The sequence below is a fragment of the Sorex araneus genome, chromosome 3, assembly GCF_027595985.1.
Source record: "Sorex araneus isolate mSorAra2 chromosome 3, mSorAra2.pri, whole genome shotgun sequence".
In the NCBI taxonomy this organism is placed as follows: domain Eukaryota; kingdom Metazoa; phylum Chordata; class Mammalia; order Eulipotyphla; family Soricidae; genus Sorex; species Sorex araneus.
The window spans coordinates 160395842-160420200 of NC_073304.1; the positions used below are offsets into that span (position 1 = coordinate 160395842).

Below are 24359 nucleotides of genomic sequence, written 5' to 3' on the forward strand. Positions count from 1 at the left end.
GGTGCCAGCTTCCGGGGTGCCAAGGGACAAGTCCCGGCTACCTTCTGAGCCTGTCCCAAGGTGGCAGCTCCTCCTGGGCCCGTGGGACAGTGGTGGACCCTGGCCCCTCCGCTCACCCGCTTCTTATCTCTCAAGATGGTCTCGATCCAGTGGAAGTCCAGCGCCTTGAAGGCCACCAGCACGAAGAGCGTGTCGGGGTTGTTCTCCACCTGCGGGTCGAAGTGGGCCGACTCGGGGTAGAAGAGACGCATGGTGGTTTTGTTGCCCACGTCTCCCTCGTAGCCGGCCACCGGGGCATTGTTCAGCCTGGGGAGGTGGGCGAGGAGGAGGAGGTGGAGGGGGCCGGTCAGCAGAGCCCACCGCGCCGGGGCCTGGCCCCCAGGTTGTGGCCCCCAGGAGCGGGCGGCGGCCGCACCCACCTGATGACCACGTCGTACTTGTTGATGGCGCCGCCCAGGGAGCTGTTGCGGAGCCGTGGTCCGTTGCCCACCACCACACAGCGACGGCACTTGAGGCTGCCATGGGAGCGGGACGGTCAGACCCAGGGGGCCTCCTCACCGCTGCTCCTGCCTGCTGGGGGCTGGCTTGGGACCCCCCCCTCCCAGACCCGGGGCGCCTGCTCCCCGGGGCCCAGACAGGTCCCAGGGTTCCTGCTTACAGGTGAGCTGGCTCAGTGGCCCTTCCAGAGAGCGGAGAGAGAGAGCACAGAGGAGGGGAGAGGAGAGAAGGTGCTCAGAGACCACCATTAAGAGACCCCCTCTCGGGGCTGAGGAGATGGTTCCAAGGGCCGATGACGCCCCACGTTTGATCCCCCAGTATTGTGTGCCCCACGTTTGATCCCCCAGCACGGCCAGGTGTGGGATGGCACCGTGGTACCCAGACCGGCCAGGAGTGGGATAGTTCCATAGTCCCCAGTACAGCCAGGCGCGGGATGCCGCCCTGGCCCCCAGCTCCCCCAGCTCTGAGCTGCGAAGCCTCACCAGGCAGGGCTCTGAGCCCTTCCGGGGCCTTTGCCCACTGTCTGAGCCCGCCTGTTGCCACAGCGGTCCCCGCAGGGCCTGGGCCTCAGTTACTGTGGGCATGGACGCACGGCTTCCCCGGAGACAGGCAGATGAAAAGGGTCAAATTGGCCCCTAGGGAGCAGAGACAGGAGGGCTCCCTGGGCGGATCCCGGGCAGGCTGCCTGGCAGAGCGCGGGCACCTCCTTACCTCCGGATGCTCTCGGGGATGGAGTAGCTGGTGATGGCCAGAACCCGCACTAGATGGTTCTCTGTAGAAGGCAGACAGGGTCTGTGAGCAGGGGGGCCCGCAGACCCTCCTGCCTCTGCCTCTCCGTCCCCGAACATGGGCACGGGGCCATGGGCGGGGGGCAGAGAACAAGGAGTGGTGGGGTGAGGGGAGCCCCCAGTTCCTAGGCTGTTGGGCCAGTACGTACCACTTCCCTTGGTCCCGAAGGGGAGCTCGTAGGCCGAGGGGGTGTTGACCCAGAAATAGTCCTTTAGCTGCAGGAAGAAGGGCTGATCTCGGGAGGAACTGCACAGAGATGAAAGCGGGCGGGGAGGAGAAAGAGCTTCTTCATGCCAGGGACTGAGTCTGGCCGATGAATAAGAGGAGACAGAGATGCCCTCGGCCGCCCGAGCACTGCACCTAACCCGTGTCCACCAGCGCGGCCACTCCCGAGACCCTGGGCCAGGTCCTTACTTGCCGAAGAGCTGGGAGACCTTGGGCTCCGTCTCGCCCTGCAGGCACAGCGCCTTCTTCTCCGGGACGGGAAAGTAAAAGCTGGGGACGGAGAGAGGAACGGGCAGGGTTCTGTCACCAACACCCTTGCACAGCTTCCTGTTTTGCTTAGTTTTGGGGACCCCCCTCCCCACAGAGCTCCATGGTCCACCGGTTCAATGCAAGAAACTGGGGCTGGTGCCCTGCACTGCTGAGTATTACGTGGGCCACGCCCAGAGGCCACGTCCCAGGACTATGCACAGCAATGCTCAAGGGACCATGTGGTGCCATGGATTGAAATGGGGTCAGCCGCATGCAAAACATGGACCGTACCCTCTCTTCTCTCTTCTCCATCCCCAAGTTCCCCTTGGGACCAAGTGATGGAGGAGGACCCAATCCACACTGACCCCTAACTCCCGCCCTAACCCCCCACCTGCAATCCCAGGAGAAGGCCCCCGGGATCTCCGACCTCAGCAGCCCCCCGAGGACCCCCGACCCAGGAGGTGCCATCCCCCAGCCCCAGGTGTGGAGAGCACTGGAAGAACATGGAAAGAGGACTCACGGCTGGAAGTACCTGTCTTCCCAGGAGATGGAGTACCACGCCATGACGCCCAGGACCAGAGCCAGCATGGCCAGGAGCTTCCAGCCTGCAGGGTGGAGGAAGGAGGGCTGCGGCGGGGTGGGCTCCCTCGCCCCTGCCAGCTTCCCTTTAGTTCTATAATTACTGCAGCGCCCGGGAGCTAAGGCTTCAGGCCGGCAAGGCCAGTGCTCTCCAAAGGAGCCCCTCCCTCCTCGGTTTTAGACCCCTGTCCCCCCAGACCAGGCTGACCAGCTGGTAGCCTTCACTTGGTCCTAGTTTCCCAGCACTAGGTTTACAACTGACCGAAGGGAAGACGGGTTCCCTGCCTGCCCCTTCGTGGCCCCCTGGGATGCTTCTAACGCCTGCACAAGGGGGTCCGTTCAGGGGCGCTGGGAGAATACTCAATACTCACGGGACTTGCTAATCATGTTTTTCAGCAGATAGCAGGGTTCCTGGGGACAGCTGTCATCCTGGCTGCCTCGGGCCACCTAGGAGGAGGAAGTCACGGTCACACAATCGCTCCAGCCCAGAAACCAGCAGGTGTGAGGACACAGCCCCACCAGCCCCGTCTCCTGGCAAGCGCAGAGCTCCAGGGCAGCCATGTCAGAGCGGCCAGACTCACCCTGGTCAGCCTCGGGGGATTCCAGGGACCCCATGCCACAGACAGGGAGATCCCAGGCCCCGGCAGCTCCCACCCTGGCGCCCTGTTCTCCCTGTGATGGAGGGAGAGGCTCACCCTCCTACAATTTGGGGCACCGCTGAGCTGGAACAATGGCCTGAGTGTCCAGGGACCCCGGCAGCCCCAGAAATCCAGAGCCGGTCTCGCAGCAGACTCTGATAGCCGAGGGGAGCAGCGGGGAGGGGCAGCAGGATCTCGCGGGCACAGCTCGGTTCTGGCCCATCTGCTTCCCGCACTGCTGCTGGTTACCAGGCACCCCCACTAGTCCGGGGGCTTGCTCCAGGAAGTCCCACAGGGGCTTTCATTCGCCCAGCCCACCCCAAGCCAAGAGGGGTGCTCAGCAGGCCCGCCCACTGGCTCAGGGTCCGGGGCGGCCACTCCCAGCAGCTGTCCCCCCTGGCAGGCCAGTCCCCCCGAGAATGAAGGGGAGTAAGAGGGGCCAGAGAGACAGAACAATTGGCAAGGCCTTTGCCTTGCATGAAGTTGACTTGGGTTCGATCCTGGCATCCCCCAAGCCCACCAAGGAGTGATCCTTGAGTGCAGAGCCAGGAGTGAGCCTTGAGCACTTCAGGTTGTTTCCCCCCCAACAGGAAAGAAAGGAAGAAAGAAAGAAAGAAAGAAAGAAAGAAAGAAAGAAAGAAAGAAAGAAAGAAAGAAAGAAAGAAAGAAAGAAAGAAAGAAAGAAAGAAAGAAAGAAAGAAAGAAAGAAAGGAAGGAAGAAAGAAAGGAAGGAAGGAAGGAAGGAAGGAAGGAAGGAAGGAAGGAAGGAAGGAAGAAAGAAAGAAAGAAAGAAAGAAAGAAAGAAAGAAAGAAAGAAAGAAAGAAAGGAAGGAAGGAAGGAAGGAAGGAAGGAAGGAAGGAAGGAAGGAAGGAAAGAAGGGAGGGAGGGGAGGGTGGGAGGGAGGGAGGGAGGAGAAAGGAAGAAAGAAAGAAAAGGAAGGAAGGAAGGAAGGAAGAAAGAAAGAAAGAAAGAAAGAAAGAAAGAAAGAAAGAAAGAAAGAAAGAAAGAAAGAAAGAAAGAAAGAAAGAAAGGAAGGAAGGAAAGAAGGGAGGGAGGGAGGGTGGGAGGGAGGGAGGGAGGAGAAAGGAAGAAAGAAAGAAAAGAAAGAAAGGAAGGAAGGAAGGAAGGAAGGAAGAAAGAAAGAAAGAAAGAAAGAAAGAAAGAAAGAAAGAAAGAAAGAAAGAAAGAAAGAAAGAAAGAAAGAAAGGAAAGAAAGAAAGAAAGAAAGAAAGAAAGAAAGAAAGAAAGAAAGAAAGAAAGAAAGAAAGAAAGAAAGGAAGGAAGGAAGAAAGAAAGAACACAGCAGGAAGGATAGCAGGATTTTGGAGTGGGAGGGCAGGCGCAGAGCCGTCCCCCCACCTAATGGCCAGTATACCCCCCTCCTGTCCCTGCCTCCAATGATCAGGGAGACCCATACCCCCAACCCCTCAGTCAAGCTGCTCAGGGCAGGAAGGCCCAGTTCTCTGCTGAGAATCACATTCCCAGGCTGAGAGGAAGAGGGCAAACACCCTCGAGGACAGAATCGGGTCTCAGGGTGCAGAAAGATGGACGTGGAGAGCAGCTGGACTTGGGTCCTGGGCAGGTGCGCTGTAGCAAGAGGAAGCGAGGCTGACGCCCCTGAGGCACCCGGGGACCCTCAGGAGGATGTGGCTTACCAGTCCTGAGCAGCAGCACAGGAAGGCGGAGGAGGAGCACAGGGGCACAGGCTGGGGTCCCACCCTTCAGCGGCGGTGTCAGCACAGCCTGGCTGCCGTGGGCACCTGCGTCCCCAGATGGCAGAGCTGCCAGGCAGGACGTACCAGGGACGGAACTCAAGCCCTCGAGGCAGGCACGCCTAGCCACGGAGCCCTCCCCGGCTCCCTCCTGCTGAGGGGGTTGCAGCTGAGGTCACCAGTGGCCTCCCCATGGCCGGCCCTGAGAAATGTCTGTTTCTGTCTTCACTTCACTGAGAAGCTCAGACACTGAGCTCACCCGGGTTCCACTTCTCAGGCCGAAGCAGGGTCACGAGGAAATAGAGTTTAAGCAGCCCTCCCCACAACCCAAATTTTGGGCCCCAAGAATTGTATGTCGACCTGGTGTTAGCAATTAACAGGTGATGACATCACTTCCTATTACCTGGTTATTGACCGGCCCGGCTAACATAGCACTTCTCAACCTTCTCCTCACCGGGGCTCCCCTCCAACCTTGAGTCCTTCCCGTGTCACCCCCAACTGCTCCATCCCATACCAGCCTAGTCTCCAGCCACGACTTCCATGGATGTGGTGTCCACCTGTGCCCCCGGCTTACAAACTCTGTCCTAACCCCATCATCCTCTGACCTCTGACCTCAGAGACTGTTTACAGCTCGTGTCTTATCTAAGTACCTGAGCACCCCAGAATATAATTTCGGCTCATATAATTATGTGCTTGTGTGTCTTGCCCATATGACTCTGGCCTCTTTGGCTGGGGTCTCTGGCTCCAGACCCTGTTATTACGGAGCCTGGAAGGTAGCCGGTGCTTTTCAAATGTCGGACAGACCAGCAATGAGCAGAGATTAACAACGTTTATGATGTCTCGGCGGTGGATGCTGCGAGTCTGGACTCACAGGTGCCAAGGTATGCCCCTGAGCGTCTATAAGATGAAGAATGGATGAAAAATAAACCAGTTTCCCAAAAAAGGAAAGGGTGGGGTGGGGAGATGGTTCGATGGGATGAGCTCAGGCTTTGATGCCAGAGGCCCAGGTCCCATCCCGGCATTGCAGGGTCCCCTGATCACCATTAGGAGCAACACCCCAAGCGTTGAGCCAGGGGCAGCCCCCAAGCACTGCTGGGTGTAGCCCCCCTCAAACAGAATTTTTTTGAAAAATCAGGGGGTCATGATGATAGTACAGTAGATAGGGCATTTGCCCTGCATGCAACCGACTTGGGCTCAATCTCCCGCAGTGCCTGAGTGGGCCAGGAGTGAGCCCTAAGCACAGAGCCAGGAGTGAGCCCTGAGCACAGAGCCGGGAGTGAGCCCTGAGCACAGAGCCAGGAGTGAGCCCTGAGCACAGAGCCAGGAGTGAGCCCTGAGCACAGAGCCCTGAGCACAGAGCCAGGAGTGAGCCCTAAGAGCAGAGCCAGGAGTGAGCCGCGAGTGAGCCCTGAGCACCACTGGGTGTGGCTTCAAAGCAAAACCAATAAGTTAGACGGAGGGAAGAAATAAAGTACAAGAACAACAGCAACACTCCAAACCCTTAGTTCTGACGTCAGAGAGTGGGTGGGGTCTGGGTGTGTCAGACGTGAAGACTGAACTTGTCTTCCCGGAACAGATACTGTGATGCAAACCCAAAGAGTAAAATAATGACTGAAACTGGAGGGCCGATGATGACTCCAAAGCAGAAGCAAACACCACGAAGACAAAGACCATCTCCCACCCCATAACCGTAAGGGGCGTGCCGGGTGCTAAGAGGTGTGGTGCCCCGCCGCACTGCAACTGCTAGGGGTGGGGGCCAGAGAAGCAGCTTCTGGGGGCTGTCCTGGGTCCCCCTGGCTGTTCAATGGAAACAGGTTGCCCCCTTCACCCCCAGCCTGTCACCTTGAGGGTGCCCTGCTGGACACTGTGGGTGTCCCCTCATAAGCTCTGCCCTGTAGGGGTCATGTCCCCTACCAGAGGTGACAACCGGTCAGTCCTGGGCCCAGGGTCCCAGCCACTCTCTCCTCCATCCTGGAAAGGCTCCTGGCCCCAAGCCTCCATGAAGCCCCCCAGTTGGCTCCCGAGGAAGCAGCCATCACAGCAGGAGTGGCCCCTTCCTCAGAAGATCGTCCCCAGCTCCCCAGGGCCCTGCCAGAAGCTTCCAACACCTTCAGTGCCCACAGCTGGGTTCTCCATGGCATGCCAGGATGGCATCGCTAGCTCCCTGGCAGTCTGGCCTCCCCGGCATGGGGCTATAGTCCCACAGGGAAGTCGTTACTCTTTGGGTTTGCATCACAGTATCTGTTCCAGGAAGACAAGTTCAGTCTTCACTTCTGACACACCCCACACCCCACCCACACTCTGATGTCAGAACTAAGGGTTTGGAGTGTTGTTGTTGTACTTTGTTTTTTTCCCTTTTTTTTTCTTTTTTTTTCTTTTGCTTTTTGGGTCACACCTGGCGATGCACAGGGGTTACTCCTGGCTCTGCACTCAGGAATTACTCCTGATAGTGCTCAGGGGACCATGTGGATGCTGGGAATCGAACCCGAGTTGGCCACATGCAAGGCAAACGCCCTCCCCGCTGTGCTATCGTTCCAGCCCCCCATTTCTTCCCTTCCTAATGCAGCCCTGGGCTGCGGCCCCTTCCTTGGCAGTGGAGGGCCACTCCCAGCAGGGAAAGACACGGGAATGCCCCGGTGTCCGCTGCCCCGCCTGCTTCCTCTCGGCTCTGCCAATACCCCGAGGGACTGGCGCTGGCAGTCAGCTCCATGAACCGGATCCAGGCGCTGGGCAGGCCAGAGGCGGCTGCGGCAGGGGGTGATAATCCCCTCAAATCTATGGCTCTGAATACAGATGGCCAACTTGTGGCCATTCTCCCTCGGCCTGGCTCTGGCCTGGCGAGAGACGAGGCAGCCCGCCCCTCCCGCCTACCTGATGCTCTGCATCCCTCTCGGGTTTTTTATTTCCCCCCTTGCACCATCCAACCCAGGGCCTCCAAGCTGAAAGACCCGACCCCCTCACATTCCGGACATGTAGCATTTCTTTTCTCTTTATATTTGGGGGTGGGGCCCCCCACACACACACTGGGTGATGCCCAGGGGCAACTCCTGGCTCAGTGCTCAGGGATCATCCCCGACGGTGCTCGTGGGACCCTGTAGTGCTGGGAACAGAACCTGGAGCTCCTGCAGTGCTCAGTCCTTGGAGCGTCTCCTGGGCACCCTTCTCCACTGGCCTCTGCATCTGCTGAGCCCTCGGCCCCCAGGCACGAGCTCGATATCGGTTCCTTCACTTCTTCACTCACAGAACAGCCCACCCACCCCAACATTTCAGATCCTGCCCCTCCACCCCCCACCCGTCTACAAGACAGCATCAGGAACAAGTGGGTCGCTGGGCCAGGGTCAACACCAGACCGTGCAAGTGCAAGAAGAGAAGATGAGGCCGTAACAGGAAGTCACTGGCCACCGGAGACCCTCTGGTCCGGTCTAGGGCACAGTTCACTGGCCGTATTCTGAAAGCACACTGTCCGGGAGGGCACTCTGCTGACCCGAGCCCCAGGCTTGCTCGAGGCTGCAGCGGACAGAGCCACTGGACCACCCGCCAGTGGGCAGCAGGGACCTCGCTCTGGCCATCCAAGTGGGGAGGAAGAGGGCTTTCAGGGTGGCAGGGAACAAAAACTCTCTTTTTTCTCTTTGGGCCCCACCCCTGCACTGTACCCCAACCCCAAACCTCCAGGCACTGCAACTTCCTGAACCCCAAGTCACACAATCCACTTTATCAGCTGCCATTCTCCAGCCACCCCAGGGAGCCACTTGAAAACTCTACCTCTGGTGTCTGCTGGGGAGCGGCAGATGCTTGGAATTCCACTCCGGGGTGAGAAGCCTGAGCCTTGGGCAGGGCTGGGGGTCCAGACAAAGAAGCCAGTCAGGGGCTGGCCCCTGCCGCCCACCCAGGAGTCCACAAAACTGGGTTTGAGGAGGCAAAGCTAAAGGCCGTGTTGGGGGTGCACGCTCCCTGCGTGCAGGACCACCGGCTCCAGCCCCCACGCCCCCAACTCGAGCCAGCAGCAGCCCCCAGGAGCAAAGCAGAACAGGCTGCACACCTGGCTGGCGCTTACAGTTCCCGCCACGTTTCCCCGGCCAGGCCTGGCCCAGAGGTACCTGAGACCCCCCCAGAAGCCACCACCTCTGGCCCAGGGTCAGCGGGTCAAGAGATATGAGGTGTTGACGCCACCCAGAATGCCACCTCCCCTCCTCCTGCCACTCCTCTCAGAGTGGAGCCTCAATGCAGGTAACTGCACTGCCCAGTCAGCCTCCCACTGACCCTGTCATCTACACACACACACACACCTGCGCGCGTGCACATGCACACACATACGTGCACACACGTGCATATATGTGCATATACCCATGTATGTGCACCCACACAAGCACACACACATTCGTGCACATGCACACAAACACATGTGTGTGCACACACTCACACACACACAAACACAAGTACGAGCATCCACAGGTCCGGCGTCCACATGGACCATACCACGTGGCTGGAACAGGCCACATATAAGTTTGTCCCCAGAGTTCTCTCTGCCCCCCAGAGTTATGTCCTGGAGAGCAGGAGGGGTGGGGAGGTGCCAAGCCTGGAGCTGATTCCTCCCCTGCCAGTCTCCAGGTGCGTGACTCTGCATCCCAAGCCTCAGTTTCTCCCTTGGTCAAACAGCTGAAGGTGGGGCTGGAATGCTAGGATGGAGATTAAGGCGCTTGGTTAGCATGTGGCCAACTGCAGTTCGATCCCCAGTACACCATATAGGTCCCCGAGCACCCCCAGGAGTGATGCTCTGAGCCCAGAACCAGGAATACGCGTGAGTCCCACCATGCGTGGCCCCCAGGCAACAGGTACCATCAGGTGGGGCCAGGGAGGGGTTGGGGCAGTCACGCTCTGCAGGGCTCTGCTGGGGGATCTGCCAGCAGCATAGACATGACAACTGCAGGGGGGCACTGGGCATCTTTTCACATCAGTCAACAAGCCCCCGTCCCCAGTCAGCGCCGGAAACAAGAGCACGAAGCCGGGGGGAGCGGTGGTAGAGCTCTAGGGCTCCCTGCTTCCAGAGTACACACCCACTGCTGCTCCCCAGAGATAAGGCTTCTTGCCTGAGTGCCCCTCTGCCCATGACCCCAAGTGGGAATGGAGGCGGGGCGTCAGGGGCTGGGGGGTGGGGACCGCCCTCAAGCCCTGGTGGACGGAGGCTGGACTGCAAGTCTATATTCTGGGCGATCTGGAATCGGGGCTGGAACCCATCCCAGACCTTCCGGGCAGCCTGCCTGCCCCCCCCCCCGCCCTCGCTGCCCCTCCCTCCCTCACCCCTCCAGCCAGGGTCCCCATGGCCCTTCCTGGGGCCTCTGCCTTCCACACTGGCTGTCTACCTCCCAGGCACGCCCTGAGATCACAAGATCCGACACCCCAAGGAATAGCGGCCGGTCTGTGAGATAGGACAGCCAGTTAAGGCGTTTGTCTTGCCACTCCAGTTCACCAGGGGCGATCCCTGAGTACAGGGCCAGAAGCACAAAGCCCCGAGCACTGGTGTGGCCCCCCCTCAAAAGAAGAAGGGGCAACTGTGTGCACCCGCAGCCTCTCCAGTCTACACGGTCACACCAAGAGGAGGAGCTGGCCGGCACTGGACGCAGGCTACTGAGCAGAGCCAGGGGACAGGAAGTTTCGAGATAAAGCAACCACCCCATTTGTTTTGTAAAAATAGGGGCAACTCCTGGCAATGCTCCAGCCCTGGGGTGCCCAGGGGCATCAGGATCGTGCTGGCAGTGCCCTGGGGCCATGTGGTATTGGGGACTGGACTTGTCACCTGGCTCCCAACTTGCCCGTCCCATATTCTTCATGACCTGGGCAGCGGGTAGAGGCTCAGCTCAGCTGAACCCACAAGGGCCACTCATGCTGCCCGACACGCCTCCAGCTCACCAGGGGCTCCCGGTTACCCACAGCTCAGCCGTGCTTTCTAGAACTTTGGCCGGCACCTCTGCCCCACCGTAACCGCCGTCAGCCCCAAGGTTTCGACTCTGTGGAAGCTGATGTCATCAAGGACACAAGCGGCTCCCAAGGAGACACTCAGAAAACCGCTCCCCTCCTCACTCGACCTTGGGAGCAAACTGCAGGCTGGCCAGCAGGTCCTGACACAGGAAGACCCACGGCTCTGCGTGGCCTGGGCGCTCAGGAGCAGCCCCAAACCCCTCACCTCAGTTGGTCACATGAGGGGTCAGCCACAGAACATCCCGGCTGGCTCATACAGGCAGAGGTGCCCTGGTGGGTGAGGGGCAAGTGGGGGTGGGGGCACTGGTGGAGGGAAGTGGACACTGGGTCAGGGATTGATGAGACTTTGCCTGCCTGAAACCCAATCATGAATAGCACTGTACTTTGACAGTGATTCGATAAAACCATGAAATTTAAAAACTAAAATTTAACATTAAGAAATAGACAAAAAAAAAAAAAAAACCCATCCAGGTTGAAGGCTTGCAGTCTCCTCTGGACCTGCAGAGCCTGGCCTGTGTGGAGGGGAGCAGAGCACTGAGGTACTGGGGTGCCCACCCCCTTTCTGTAGTGACAAAGAAGTTGACTCTTCAGTAAAGCCTGTGTTTGCCAGGACGGTCCCTGAGAGCCAGGTAGCAGCGCTCTCGACACTGGAACGGCGGCTGTCCAGAACCCGCTGAGCCGCCTCTGCCCCAACAACCCAGCGCCCTGCAGGGCCACGGAGAGAGGGGCGTCACCCTCCGCCTGGGCTCTCCCTGGAGACACAGCTCTTCCGCCAGGGACAAGAAGCTCAGAAGAAGCAGAACATCCCAGCGCTCTTGCACATTTTGCCCCTTTATTATTGGAAGGGGGTGGTGGGTTCTGACCCCTCCTGGTGGTATCCAGGGGTTACTCCTGGCTCTGGGTGCAGGGGGTGCTCCCAGGGGTGCTGGGGGGACCACGTGATGCCAAGAATGGAAACTGCAGGTCAAATCTGAACTCAGCCCTTGAAGCCATCGCCCTGGTCTGCTTTGCTTGCACAGTGGCTGAGTGGGATGTACTTTTGGCAAAAGTCTTACCAAGGGGCTGGAGCACAGCGGGTAGGGCGTTTGCCTTGCATGCAGCCAATGCGGGTTCGATTCCCAGCATCCCATACGGTTCCCTGAGCACCGCCAGGAGTAATTCCTGAGTGCAGAGCCAGGAGTAACTCCTGTGCATCTCTGGGTGTGACCCAAAAAAGCAAAAAAAAAAAAAAAAAGTCTTGCCAAGAGGTTAGGAGGAAGAGGGCAAAGGGGTTTGGGCAGGGTAGCTCCCTCCCTGACCGGCAGAGCCAGTCAGGGGTTGGGGGAGTGCTGGGCGCGTGAGTCATGTCCCAGAGACATAGCGGCTGCCAACAGGAGCTCCCAGACACACCTGAATGCCCGTTGCCATCCATCACTCTGACCTGTCACGACGCTGGTTGCCCTGCATGGATAGGAAAAGGCAGGAGAGGGTCCTGGGGCACAGCAGGTCTGGGGATCCTCAGGGCCGGGCACTCAGCGTCCCCCTGCTCGTGTATGACTTGCCCGTGTACTTCATCTCTGCAGAGAAGGTGGCTCTGGGGAAGTGGCAGCCACGGTGCCCAGAACAGAGCCACTGAACCATCCTCTCCCCCACTGCATCCAGAACAGCCCAGAGCAGGGCTGGAGAGAGAGTTCAGAGGTTAAGGAGATTGCCATGCACGTGGCCAACCTGGTTCCATATCTAGAACTGGATATCTGGATATACCCCCCCTACCCCCTCAAGCAGCTCCAGAAGTGACCTCTGAGCACTGACCTCTGAGCACCAGGTACAGCCCTATAGCTCCAAGGGAAAAAACACACAAGACATCCGGTGCAAAGATCTGGATGAATATGGCCTGCCCCATCCTGCTGATCTTTATGAGCTCCGTTTCCTCTGGGCACATAAGGATGTCCTTTTGACTGGCAGGCTCTGTGCACCTGTGCCTATCACTCTCGATCCACTGCTGACACAAATCCTCATAAACCCAGTTATCTGGGAAGGCTAGTTTATCTAAGTGATAAGCCTTGGGCTGGCCCCGGGGTGCTGTGAGCACAAGGAGTTAGCATCAGCTCCTCAGAGGGTCACCTGTCCGAGGCCCCGGGACACCGGGTGGCTGGTCAGGTGGGCAGGGCCTCGGCACTGTCCCAGCAGGGAACAGAAACCACGCTCCTGGAGATGGGGGGCGGGGAGGGAGACAACAGAAGAATGAGACTCGGCCCCGGTTCCGGGAGAGCACAGGACAGGGAGCAGAGAGAGCGGGGGGCTGCCGTTACCACCCCTAAGAGGAAGATGGCGAAGATGGAAGGCAGGTGGAAGGATCCAGACTAGGAGCAGAGCCAGGAGGAACAGAGCTGGGAGGAACAGAAGCAAGTCAGCATGACGGGGATGTGCGGGAGGCCCCAGGGAGCCCATGTGGCCATGCAAAGGGGCTCCGGGTCACCCCTGGAGGTCACCCACACAAGCAGCAGCCCCATTTCTGCCCAGTGCCGCTCTGGGGCTGCTGAGCACAAACTCACTCTCCTTCATCATCATCACTATTACTGTCATTCTGGAGCCACACGTGGTGCCACTCAGGGCTGACTCCTGGCTCTAGAGCTCAGGGGACCCATTGTGGTGCTGAGAATCGAACCCTGGTTGGCAGCGTGCAAGGCAAGTACCTTATCCAGAAGAGTCAGCCTCTCCACGCGGGTGAGCCGGGAAGGGAACGGGGCCCAGAGGGAGATACCCGGGATTAAAGGTGACGATTCAGCTGCCCCCAGGAAACCCACCCTCTAAGGTCCCCTAGAAACATCAAATTTGGGGTGCATGGTTGAGGTCACAGGTGGGTCCTGGTTGGGGACACCTGGTAGGCGGGTAAGAGCAGGTGCTGGAGGGTGTTGGGAGCCCACAACTTCTCCCTTCCAGCTCCTGGCAGCTGGAAGGACCTCGGGCGGGTCACCCCCACCCCAGGGCTGCCCCTTGCAGCCAAGCAGGAACCACCGCGCCAACCCACTCTCAAACCAGAGCCACACTCACTGTTCTCCGTGTTCGCTGGGACCACACAGATGCATAGAACATGCTGCTGCTGAGCCAACAGTCCTGCCCTGGCCCGGCAGAGGCGACTGGCAGGTGAGGCAGTGGCCACGGGGAGGAGCCGGACCAGGAGGAGAAGGTCAGGAGGAAGCCCACATGGAAGAAGTTCCTCCCAGGGCGGCACCACCTCACCCACGCCCGGTCCCCGGCCGGCCTGACCCCTGAACTCCCCACACCCCAACACTCGGCTCTTCACTGCAGGGGGGTGCAGGGGTTCATGCCAGGCTCCCCACGGGAATGGGGATCAGGTGGCACGGCCTGGAAATGGGGTCACCAACCTGGCTGGCTCAGGATGGCCCCCTCAGAGCAGCAGGGAAACTGCCCAGGCTTGGGGACCGGCCGCACCCCACATTCCTCCCTCAGTAGAGCCCGCCCAGGGGTACTGGGGAAACAGGGTGGATTCAGGGCGGGTGCAGAGGGCACTCCCGAGGGGGCTAGGAGGGCTGGGGTACTGTCTGAGTCAGCGCCAGGAGGCTCCGTGCTGGCAGCCTGGTGGCCGGGGACAGCTGAGCATCGGAACAACTTTTCTGGGAGCCGCTACTGGCCCAGAGCAGGGACGCAGTCCCCCAGGCACTGCCAGCAGCGGCAGAGGCCCCTTGCCCGACAGAAGCAGCTCCGGGGGACAGGGTCCTGGGCAGAGCGGGGCCGGGCCACCTTGGCCCAAGGCTGCTGTGTCTGTCCCAGACCGCCCAGAGGGTGCACCCTGAACCCCTCCTCAGGCCCCTCGGCCCCTGGTGGCCACTTTGGAAGCACTGAGGAGGGCTTGAACGCTCATCCCTGCTCCCAGCAAGCACCACCGTCTAGCGGCACGGGCTGTGCCCTGCCCGCACCCTCCTCGCACCCCGTCCCCGCCCGCCTCGCCTCGCCCAACATACAGTGTCTGGGGCCTGCGGAGCCCCGTCGGCCAGCTCGCTCTCTTCCCCCATCCCTCAGGGCTGCCCTCCAGCCGCAGGCTCTTGCCACCCCAGGCTGCTGGCCGCAGTTTGTTTGTCAGCGGCGGTCCCTGGAGTCATTGCCAGGGAGCCCGGAGCTGGGAGAGGGCTGCGAGGGCGGGGCGGGGCCGGCCCTGGGGAGCTGGGGCTAGAAAGTTGCAGGAAGGGAGTGTGGGGCCGTGCGCTCTGCTGGCCAGGCCCGGCGCGCAGGGAGTCCAGCCCTGCCCCGCACGAGAACTAGGAGGGAGGGGTGTCGGGGTGACAGTGGGGGTGCAGGAAAGCAGCGGGGAGGAAAGAAGGGACTTGCAGAGGTCCTGGGGGCAGTAGAGCTGTGGGGTGTTGCTCGCCTCCCTCCTGGCCTCTGCCCCTGGCCAGGGTGGCAGTGTCTCACATACACACTCACACACACACACACACACACACACACACACACACACACACACACACACACACACACACACACCGGCCATCCCCCCCACACACATTTGAAAGCATCCAAGGCCCGTATGCCAGCCAGAGTGGCAGTGTCACACACACACACGCATACACACACACGCATACACACACACACACCGGCCATCACCCCACACACACATCTGAAAGCATCCAAGGCCCGTATGCCAGCCCCGAGCTCTCAGGATTATCCCAGCAACCAGACCCAGGGGAGGGAGGCAGCAGGCGGCGAGCCAGGCAGCCCGGGGCCAGGGCTGGTTTGGCCGGTCAGCGCCTACCCGGCTCACTGGCCTCCGCACAGGGCTTGGGCCCAGGGTTCTACATCTCAGAGAGGCTACAGTGAGAGGCTGGAAGCCAGGACCCCAGGTTGTGGCCACTCCTCAATAAGGGCACCAGGGACTGAGTGGTCAGCAGTCCCTGCCATTCTGCGACAAAATCCTCCGGTGCCCACCCCAAGGCCCTCTTGATCCAGGCAGTGCAACGAGGGTACGCGTAACCCAGGGCCCTTCCCAGAAAAGCCAGTGTCACAAGGAGGTTTCAGAAAGAGAGGCAGATGCTGAGAAAGCCGAGACCACCAGGGACCTGTCCACCCCAGCCCAGGAGCACAGCACCCGACGGGACAGTTCATCCGGCCGCCCGAGCCCACGGCCCCAGCCGCTCCGGGAGTAAATGCTCCCAAAGACTGTGGGCAGTGAGGGCAGTGAAGGAGCAGCGGGCTGGGCACAGGGCCCCCGGGCTCCAGAAGGGGCATCCCACAGACAATAGTGGGGAGGACCTCGGAGGGGCCAAGGAGAGGCGCAGTTAGGGTGCTCCCCGAAAATCACCGAGGGGGCTCCTGGGGGCAGGCCAGCGCCTGCCAAAGGAATGAGACCCGCCCGGCACAGCCTCAATGCCAGGGTCTCCGTGGGGGCCAAAGGGGTCCTCACAAGTCTCATCCTTGACCAGGTGGCCTCCTGCGTCCCCCCCCCAAGGGACACAGCACAGCAGCCCGAGGCAGGGAGAGAAATGGACCCTCCACAGCCCAACCCCTGACCCTGCCCAGCCAGCCTCTCCCTGGCCCCCTCTCCCCAGGACCCTTTCCCGCCCTGCCACCCTGGTGTCTCACTGTCCCCATCTCCACCTCCTGCGGCCGCCCCCACCCTGTTACGTAAGGGACCCGCGAACACACAGAGGGAGCTTTGTTGTCAAACCAAATCCATACGGAGCCGGAACGGGCCAACACAGCTGTTCCCCATTCCCTCCTCCTCAGCCGGGCTGAGACGCAGGGCAGGAAGCCCCCGCACGGGGGCAAACTCTGGCTCCAGTGAAGGGGGGGCCCCGGGATCCGTCACGACCACGTGGGCCACAGCAGGGAGCAGCTGGCCCACAGACGGAACAAAGGCCAGCACGAAGCCGGGGCAGGTCCAGAAGCGGGGTGGAGACACACCCACAGGGCGCACCCCAGCCCCTCAGCCACACACCTGCGGGCTGGCTGTCCTGGTGCCGACGTGCATGGCCGAGTGTGCATGTACACACCGCCACACACAGGGTCCACCCCCTCGCCCCTCAGACCATCTTGGGGAAAGACTTGGCTCTGGGGAGCGGAGGGAGGGAGCAGACGGTGAAGACCAGAAAAGCATCACAGACCAGCTGCTGGGTATCGAACCCGGGACCTCACACATACCTCCCCGGCCAACCCCAGCACCAAATCCCACCCACCTGCTCAGGAAGATGGTCACAAGGGGTGGGGGTGGGAGGCAGGACCCCCACTCTGGCGATGTGCCCTCCCTCCCTAAGCCCGATAGCCAGGAGAGCCTCTTGGCTCTAACACCCCACCCCTAGGTGGGATGCCTAGGTGGACTGTAAAGGGCATGCCCAGCAGAGGGGGCCAAGTCTCACACCCCGCCTCCTCTTTCCCACCCCCCTACCCCTCCCAGCCCCTGCACAGAAATAAACAGGTTTGAGTCAGGCTGAGGAGAGGACCTCAGGGGCCATGCGTGAGACCCACACATGCTGTTTGACGCCCAGCCCTTCCCCTCCCCCATCTGCGAAATCTCACAGCCCCCAACGATGGGGGTTCCAGGTCCAACCCTGAACACCCGCAGACAGTTGCCACTGCCAGGACAAGTTGGGGACTCTGTGTGGCCTGGAAGGGGGTGGTGACGGGGGTCAGGTGACAAACAGGAGGAAAGGGATGGCAATTGCCAGGAGGAAAAGGGAGGAGTAAAAGTTTGGGGAAAGGAGGAGAGAGGAGCTGGGAGAACATACAAAGGGATGGAGAAGGGGAGAAGGCAGAGAGAGGGACCCCAGCCTGAAGGTCAGGCCCCACGCCCTGCCCACAGCCCCCCTCCTGGCCCAGAGCCACCAGGGTCTGAACAAAGACACTAAGGAAACAGCCCCCTGGGCACGGCAGGGGAGGGGCGGGAAGGCAGGTGATGCTAAGAAAGCTGTCTCAGACAGGAAAGAGTCACCAGCCCCGTGTCCCTCCCCGGCTGGTGCCTGCACTGCAGTGACCTTGGCCAACAGACTTCCCAGCACCCACTCTCACACCACTGCTGGTGCAGCACGATCCCAGGCTGAGGGGGGAGAAGCTGGCCTCACCCAGGTCACAGAGACTGGGCGGGGGGGTGCTGGCCTGGCAGCAGCAGAGAGGAGGCAGCAGGGCCAAGCCCCACGGTAAGGCCCCTGGAGCCCAGGAAAGGCTCCAGCTCACCTTGCCGGGGGCGTCTGAGTCCCTCACTCACCCCAGCGGGGATGGGGAAGCGTCTAGCTGCCCCTGTCTGCAGACACATCGGCCAGTCTGTGCCTGTGTGTATTCCGGGCTCCCTCCAGCACAGAGGCCCGCGGAGAGAGGGGGCACAGGTGGCCGGGAGTCGAACTCAGGGCTGGGGGCGGGAGCCTGTGGAGAGCAGAGGCAGGTCTGGACTGAGAAAGGTGACTGTCAAGGGCACCCGAGAGCAGGGGACAACGGGGGAGACGCTGGCACAGTGAGAACCATCTCACAGGGGAACAAAGGGGAGAGAAGGGCCTGAAGGAACCTGGACACCGGAGACGATATGCAGGAGTAAAGCTTGGGCCTTGCATGGTCCGGGCCCTGAGTTCGATCCCCCGCAGCACTCACACTGAACAGCACGGCGTCCCAGGGGTTCCTGACCTGGCGTCTCAGAGTCGCAGGGAGACCCCCAGATCTGAGCATGGCCTGGAAACCCCTTACTTGAAAAAAAAAAATGTCGTTTGGGGCCGGAGTGATAATACAGCGGGTAGGGCGTTTGCCTTGCACGTGGCTGATCCAGGTTCAATCCCGGGCATCCCATATGGTCCCCCAAGCACCGTCAGAAGTAATTCCTGGGTGCAGAGCCAGGAATAATCCCTGAGCATCAGTGGGTGTGACCCAAAAAGCAAAACAAAAGGAAAAGAATGTTGTTCAGATAGAAGTGAAATGGAGGGAAGGTAGAGAGAAGGCCAGGGGTTAAGGCTCCTGCCTTGATCCCCAGGTGCCCTGAGTATTGCTGAGAGTGACTCCCCCCACCCACAAGGCCCCCTAGCACTACCAGGCACGACCCCCAAACACCCAGAAGTACAGTGAAGGTGTCAAGCCTGCGGCATCCTTGAGGAAGGGCTTCCTTTCCAGGAACCCCAAATGAGGAGGGAAGGTTGGTGACAGGGACAGGGGGTGACCTCATCCCTGCTTAGCAGGTTCAGCGGGCAGGGGTGACCAGAGTTGATCCTGGTGTGGATGCAGTGGGGACGTGCCTTCCTCGGGACACTCTACCTATCCACACCGCCCAGGGGTGTCCCCAGCATCAACACTCCCAGATGCAAGAGAACTCTTCCTCCTCCGCCCTAGAAATGAGGGTACGCAAAGCCCGGCCCCTCAGCTTGGAAAGTTCCGAGGGCCTAGATGGAGTTCCAAGGGCGGGAGCTCAGCCTCACAGCAGGAGACCCTGATTCACACCCCAGCACACCTGGGGGTCCTTCCGTGCTGCCTGAGCACTGCCAGGACCTCCCAAGACTTCCAGCCTCCCTGGGCGCACCCTTACCCCCAAAAGAAAAGAAAACGCGAAGCTATGCCCATTCTGCAAACAAAGAAGCACTGCGCACGTGTTACTGACAAGACTGGACCCTGGACCCTCGCTGCCTGGAATGTGGATCCAGAGGTCCTGGGCCCGAATGTGAGTGAAGTGGGGGGAGAAGGCGAAGATCAATTTGTGATTTGTTATCAGTGACTGTCTGGTTAGGCGATCTTTTTCATTTGTATGTGACTGCTGTCCTGGGGCCAACCTGGCAGCGTGCAGGGCTTGCTTTTGGCTCTGCTCTCGGGGGTGACTCCGGGTGGGGCTGAGTGACCACGCAGTGCCAGGGGCTGAACCTGGGTCCGCAGCAGGCAGGGCGAGCACCTACCCACTGTACCATCTCTGTGGCCTCTTTTGATAAACTTGGGGACTCCTAGAAACTTCTCGGATGCAAAGGGGTTGTGCAAAAGAGAAAAAAAGTTTGCGCAGCCCCAGACTGTGCCACGAGGCTCTGGTGGAGAAGCGGGCAGGATGCCGACGCTGTACACTGGAACTCTCGTGTCTCAAAACTGATCAATAATAGAATAAATAAATCCTTGAAGATCCCTGACCATGCCAAAGATCTGTACAGACATCTTTGGCTGAAGGAACTTGCCCCTCTCCAGCTCCTTGCAGAAAGAAGTGCGCTCCCAGAGGCCAGAGCTATAGTACAGTGTGGGGAGGGCGTTTGCCTTGCACACGGCTGACCAGGGTTCGATCCTCCTCAGCATCCCATATGGTCCACGGAGCACGGTCAGAAGTAATTCCTGAGTAATTCCAGAGTCAAGAGTAACTCCTGAGCATTGCTGAGTGTGGCCCCCCAAAAAAGAAAAAGAGGTGTACCCCCCAAATCTCTGGACAGCAGCCCGCCCCCCACCCCCACCCCCACCCCGGCCGGGTCCCAGCCACTGCATGGGCTGTCCTGAGGGGCCCTGAGCACAGCAGGAAGTCCCTCGCCCTCGCGGGCTCCAGGCCAGTCGCTCTGAGCTGGCTGCTGGCTGCCTTGAGCTCCCTGGTCCCCTTGGCCTTGGCGACTGTCCCTGTCCCGCTGGTCCCGTGTCCCTCCTGCCTGTCCCTCCCGGGCAGGCCTCCCTCCTCCACACCAGAGCCTCCTGGAGGACACAGAGACAAGCCCCGCACCCCCTTGAGAGAGGGGATCGCTGAGGAGCCCACAGCCCCTCAGCCAGAACAGGATGGGGGGGTCGGCAGCAAAGTCACTCCTGCCAGGGGCCAAGTGCTGCTGCAACACCGTCCGCTGCCTGGACACCGATGGGCACCCCCTCCCCTTCCGCACAGGACACCCTGGCTCCAGGATGGGGTCTCACAGCCATGGAGGGGGCTGTGCAGGAAGGGCAGACAGAGGGAAGCAATTACTGCCGGGAGAAGGGTGGCGGTGGGAGCTGGTGGGAGCTGGTGACGGACGGGACCCCAACCCTAGGGAGAGTGAAGAGTCAGATGGGGCTTAGGGCAGCACTCGGGGCTCCCAAGCTGGAAATCGGGAGCCCCCCTCACACTGTGGCCTGGAGCAAACCTGGGGTCTTGGAGCCGGTCCCCAGCAGAGCGGGCTGAGAAGCTCTGGGCTGGAAGCAGGTCCGGGTCCTGCAGCTGAGCGGCCCCCTCCACGTGACCTTGGCCAGGTCTTCTCTCCTCCCACTGGCCCTCCTATCTCTCAAGGGCGAGCTTCAGGGAACGGCTGATGAGGCGCCAGCGACGGCGGAGGGAAGGAGTCAGCGGTGAGAGAAGGCATCTTTTTCACTGCACCGGGCCAGCTCTGGACAAGCGTCAGAGCCGTGGACACTACCTACGGCCGTTCTTTGCTAAGTCCAGTTTGATTTGTAGGCCCGGAAGTGCCGCGGGTGGGTGAGGTCTGAGTGTCCTGCCACCCTTGAGAGCTGCACCCAGGGGACCAGGGCCGGGGTCCGTGATGAAAACAAGGTCACACAGGCCCAGCCCACTGGCCCTGCCCTTGTCTTACGGCCACCATCCTTGCAAGGCCGGACGCTGGAGCCCCAGGCCCCCAAGCTCAGCCATTCCTCTTCCACTGCTCTTCCTCAGGCCTCGGAACTGTCCCCTTCCAGTACCCTTCCCCATGCCAGTGGCTCACTTAACACCCCTGCGGCCCACCTCCCTGCCCAGCCCCCCCACGGGCAGCAGAGCCCTGCACCTCTAGGCCAGGGCATGAGCAGAGGCCAGGCCTGGCTGCCTGGGCACCACCATGTTATCTCTGGGGGACAGCTGGCGGGGGCTGGAGGTGTTCCAGGGCCCAGATGTCTACAGCCCTGCCCCAGTGCAGTCCCCACTCTGAAATGCAACCCACGCCAGGCCCCCCGCGGAGAAGGGGCAGCTCTGAGCAGCACCTGGGGGCTCAGGGGCTACTGGCTGCTGTTCCCACTTGAATCTACTTTGGGGCACTTTTCTGTCTCTCTGTCTCTGTCTCTGTCTCACACACACGCACGTGCTCGCACACACACACACACACACACACACACACACACAAACACGAGAGCTCAGGGGTGCTCTCAGCCATGCACCCAGCAGCCTCCAGACCTCTTGAGCACGGTGAAAATCATCAGCGAGCACCTCTGTGAAGAAGCCAATGACACTGGCCCCCCAAAGCTGCCTGCCCCAGCCACTTCCTCCAGTCTACCCAACCCTCAGATCAAGGCCCCAGACGCTGCAGGGACAGCAGTAGCTCAGCGCGGGCGGTGAGAGTCAGGAGGTGAGGAGGGAGAGGCCGGGCCTGGACGCCGTCCCAGTCGCCCCTCACAGGCCGGGCTCTCTCTCAGGAAGCTGCCCTGAGCACCGTCTGCAGGCTGTCCTGCGGCTCGGGGACACTGGTTTGGGGATTTCCATTCAGGAGGCGGGGGGGGGGGTCCACATGAAGCAGGGTGCTCCGTGGGATGGCTGGAAGCATGCTGTCATCAGTCTGACGGCGAGGGGTCCTGCCCCAACCCTGGGGTACAAACTGTGAGCTCACGGCTCACAGCTCAGAGGAACAGGCGCTCTGTGGCAGCCCCCTAGAATGTGACTCCCAGCGTCCGTGTCGGCCAGCTCAGGGCAGATGCCAGCTAGGCTGGAGACGGAGCGTGCAGACAGCAGGGCTGGGGAAGAAGGCGAAGGGCTGAAGGGTAGCTTTGCATGCAAGGGGTGGGGGTGGGGGGCCCTGGGTTCGACTCCTGGCACCACATGGTCCCCTGAGCACTGCCAAGTGTGACTCAAAACCCAAAATAAATAAAAATAAGCACAAGATGATGCCAGATTACATGAAGCCCAGAAAGAGGGGCCCAGTTTTGGCTGCGGGTGGGGGTCGGGAGGGAGGGAGGGCTGGCTCTCCAGAATCTGTAACAACTCCAGAAAGAAACAGACTTTCAATTCTATCCAGAAAACTAGACTCTAAGTTCAAAGGCACTGGGAGCATAGTGGGGCCCAGCCAGGACCCTCATTTGAGAGCGGGGAGTGAGTCACCCTGGAGGAGAAGTGGGGTGGCCCAGAAGAAGCCGCGGGATTCTGCAGCCTGTCCCTCCGCCTGCAGAGAAGGGGGTCCCTGTGCTCTGGAGGCAGTGCCCCATTCCCAGGCTCGCCTGACCCCCTCACACTGCACCCAACCACAGGGCTGGGGTGCCAGCCCCAATGCTCCATAGGCTGGCCTCCAGCTGCCCCCTACCCCAATGGGAGGGGTGGGCACGGGGCTGGGGTGTGGAGAGACAAGAGCAGCGAACAGGTGAGGGGCTCCTAGGCCAGCTCCCAGCATGGGCCAAAAAATTCCACAAGGACACACACTTACTTCTGAGCCCCAAGCGGCTGGCACCCTCCAGGCAGCCACCTTGGAATTCTGAGGCAGCGCGGGTGAGCGAGAGCGGCGGGAAGACGGTGCCCAGCCAACAAACACACCTCCTCTCCGTGCCGGCACATTTCTGAGCACTTAACCTTCACGCACTCCTCGGGGCCCTCCGGGCAGCTCGGGAGCCGGCCACAGGACACTGGGTCCTGGGGGACAACTCACGCCCCAGGGTGAGCCCGCCTGATCTTGGCTCCCTGCTTCTGTGGGGCCACAAGGCTTTCCCAGGAAGCCTGGGGAAGTGCCAGTCTGTGGGTGGCCATGAGGTCAGACGGGCACAGCCTCGCACCCCAACACTGCCTACACCCACACCCCCACCAGTGAGTATCCCCCTGAGTCAGGCCCTAAGACCTGGTCTGTGGGAGCAATCACACACAGATGAGGCTTCCAGGCCCAGGCCCAGCCTTCTCTCCAGACAAGGAATGGAGGGTCTGCGCCCACCAACCTTGCTGGCAGCGGGGCTGTCTCCACGGACCTGCCAGAGGGCCTGGGGGACCCCTAAAGCTCACAGCTGGGCCCACGGGTTGTGCTAGCTCTCGTGGAAGCAGATGGACCCCACCTGCACCACAACTCCATCCTTCCCCACTGCCCACCGCCCCGCCGCTTAGGTACCAGCCGCAGTGGCCTAGGCCCCAAGACCCCTGGCTCCAGCGACCGCCCTGCCGGGTGACCTCGTAACTCCTGTACTTGGGCAGAGCCTGTCCCCTCCAGCCAGCGCTCAGGTTCCCCACACCGGTGGCCCTGGACTGGACGGGGCGGTGACGGGAGACACCACGCAAGGCTGGGAGGATGCTGAAGGGCTGGGCAGCCCGCGCAAGGGTGGAAGGGGGGCTCCAAACTTTGCGGAGCGTCCGGGAAGCAGGACGCTGGGCTTCCCGAGGGGGGGGGGGAGGAAACCGGGTCAGGCAAAGGGGTCCCGGGGTGCGCCCCCTCCCCGCCGCGGCCCCACGGGCGCCCACGTGCCGGCGCCCACCACCTCCTCTCTGCCGGTGGCGCGGGCCCGGTGCCAGGAGCGGGGGCCCCGCGGCGCGCCCCGGCCCCGGGCCCCGCGTACTCACCCGCGCGGGTGGAGCGCGGCGGGCGCGCGGCTCCGATCCGCTAGGCGCGGGCGCGGCGGCTGCGCTCGGCCGGATCCCGGTGGCGGCGCGGGGCCGGCTGCGGGCGGGCGCGGTGGCCGGCCGGGAGGCGGGGGCCGGGCCGCTCGCGGGGCGGGGACGGGGCCGGACACGCTTGCGCACACGGCCGGGGCGCCTGCTCCGGGGAGCGGGCGGCGGGCGGCGGGAGGAAGGGCTGGGCGCGGCCGCCGGGCGGAGCCGGGTGGCGAGGGGCGCGCAGGGGTGGGGGTGAT

General features: G+C 61.3%; 1 protein-coding gene across 6 annotated transcripts in view; it reads right to left on the reverse strand.

The window, feature by feature from the left end:
• The window catches only part of ST3GAL4 (ST3 beta-galactoside alpha-2,3-sialyltransferase 4), a 32064-nt gene extending 7864 nt beyond the window's left edge, over nucleotides 1–24200 (reverse strand). Inside the window, exons 1-8 of one of the 6 annotated variants that reach the window (XM_055131675.1) lie at nucleotides 24070–24200; nucleotides 2712–2787; nucleotides 2294–2366; nucleotides 1702–1782; nucleotides 1436–1533; nucleotides 1210–1270; nucleotides 420–515; nucleotides 117–306 (exon numbers count right to left, since the gene is read on the reverse strand). In XM_055131675.1, the coding sequence (XP_054987650.1) occupies nucleotides 117–306; nucleotides 420–515; nucleotides 1210–1270; nucleotides 1436–1533; nucleotides 1702–1782; nucleotides 2294–2366; nucleotides 2712–2727 (615 nt within the window). In that variant the 5' untranslated portion in view covers nucleotides 2728–2787; nucleotides 24070–24200. Of the gene's footprint in view, nucleotides 1–116; nucleotides 307–419; nucleotides 516–1209; nucleotides 1271–1435; nucleotides 1594–1701; nucleotides 1783–2281; nucleotides 2389–2711; nucleotides 2788–24069 lie in introns of those variants that run through there. The other 5 variants (XM_055131670.1, XM_055131674.1, XM_055131669.1 and 2 more) reach the window with 5 other exon arrangements.
• Between the last annotated feature and the right edge of the window lie 159 nt (nucleotides 24201–24359).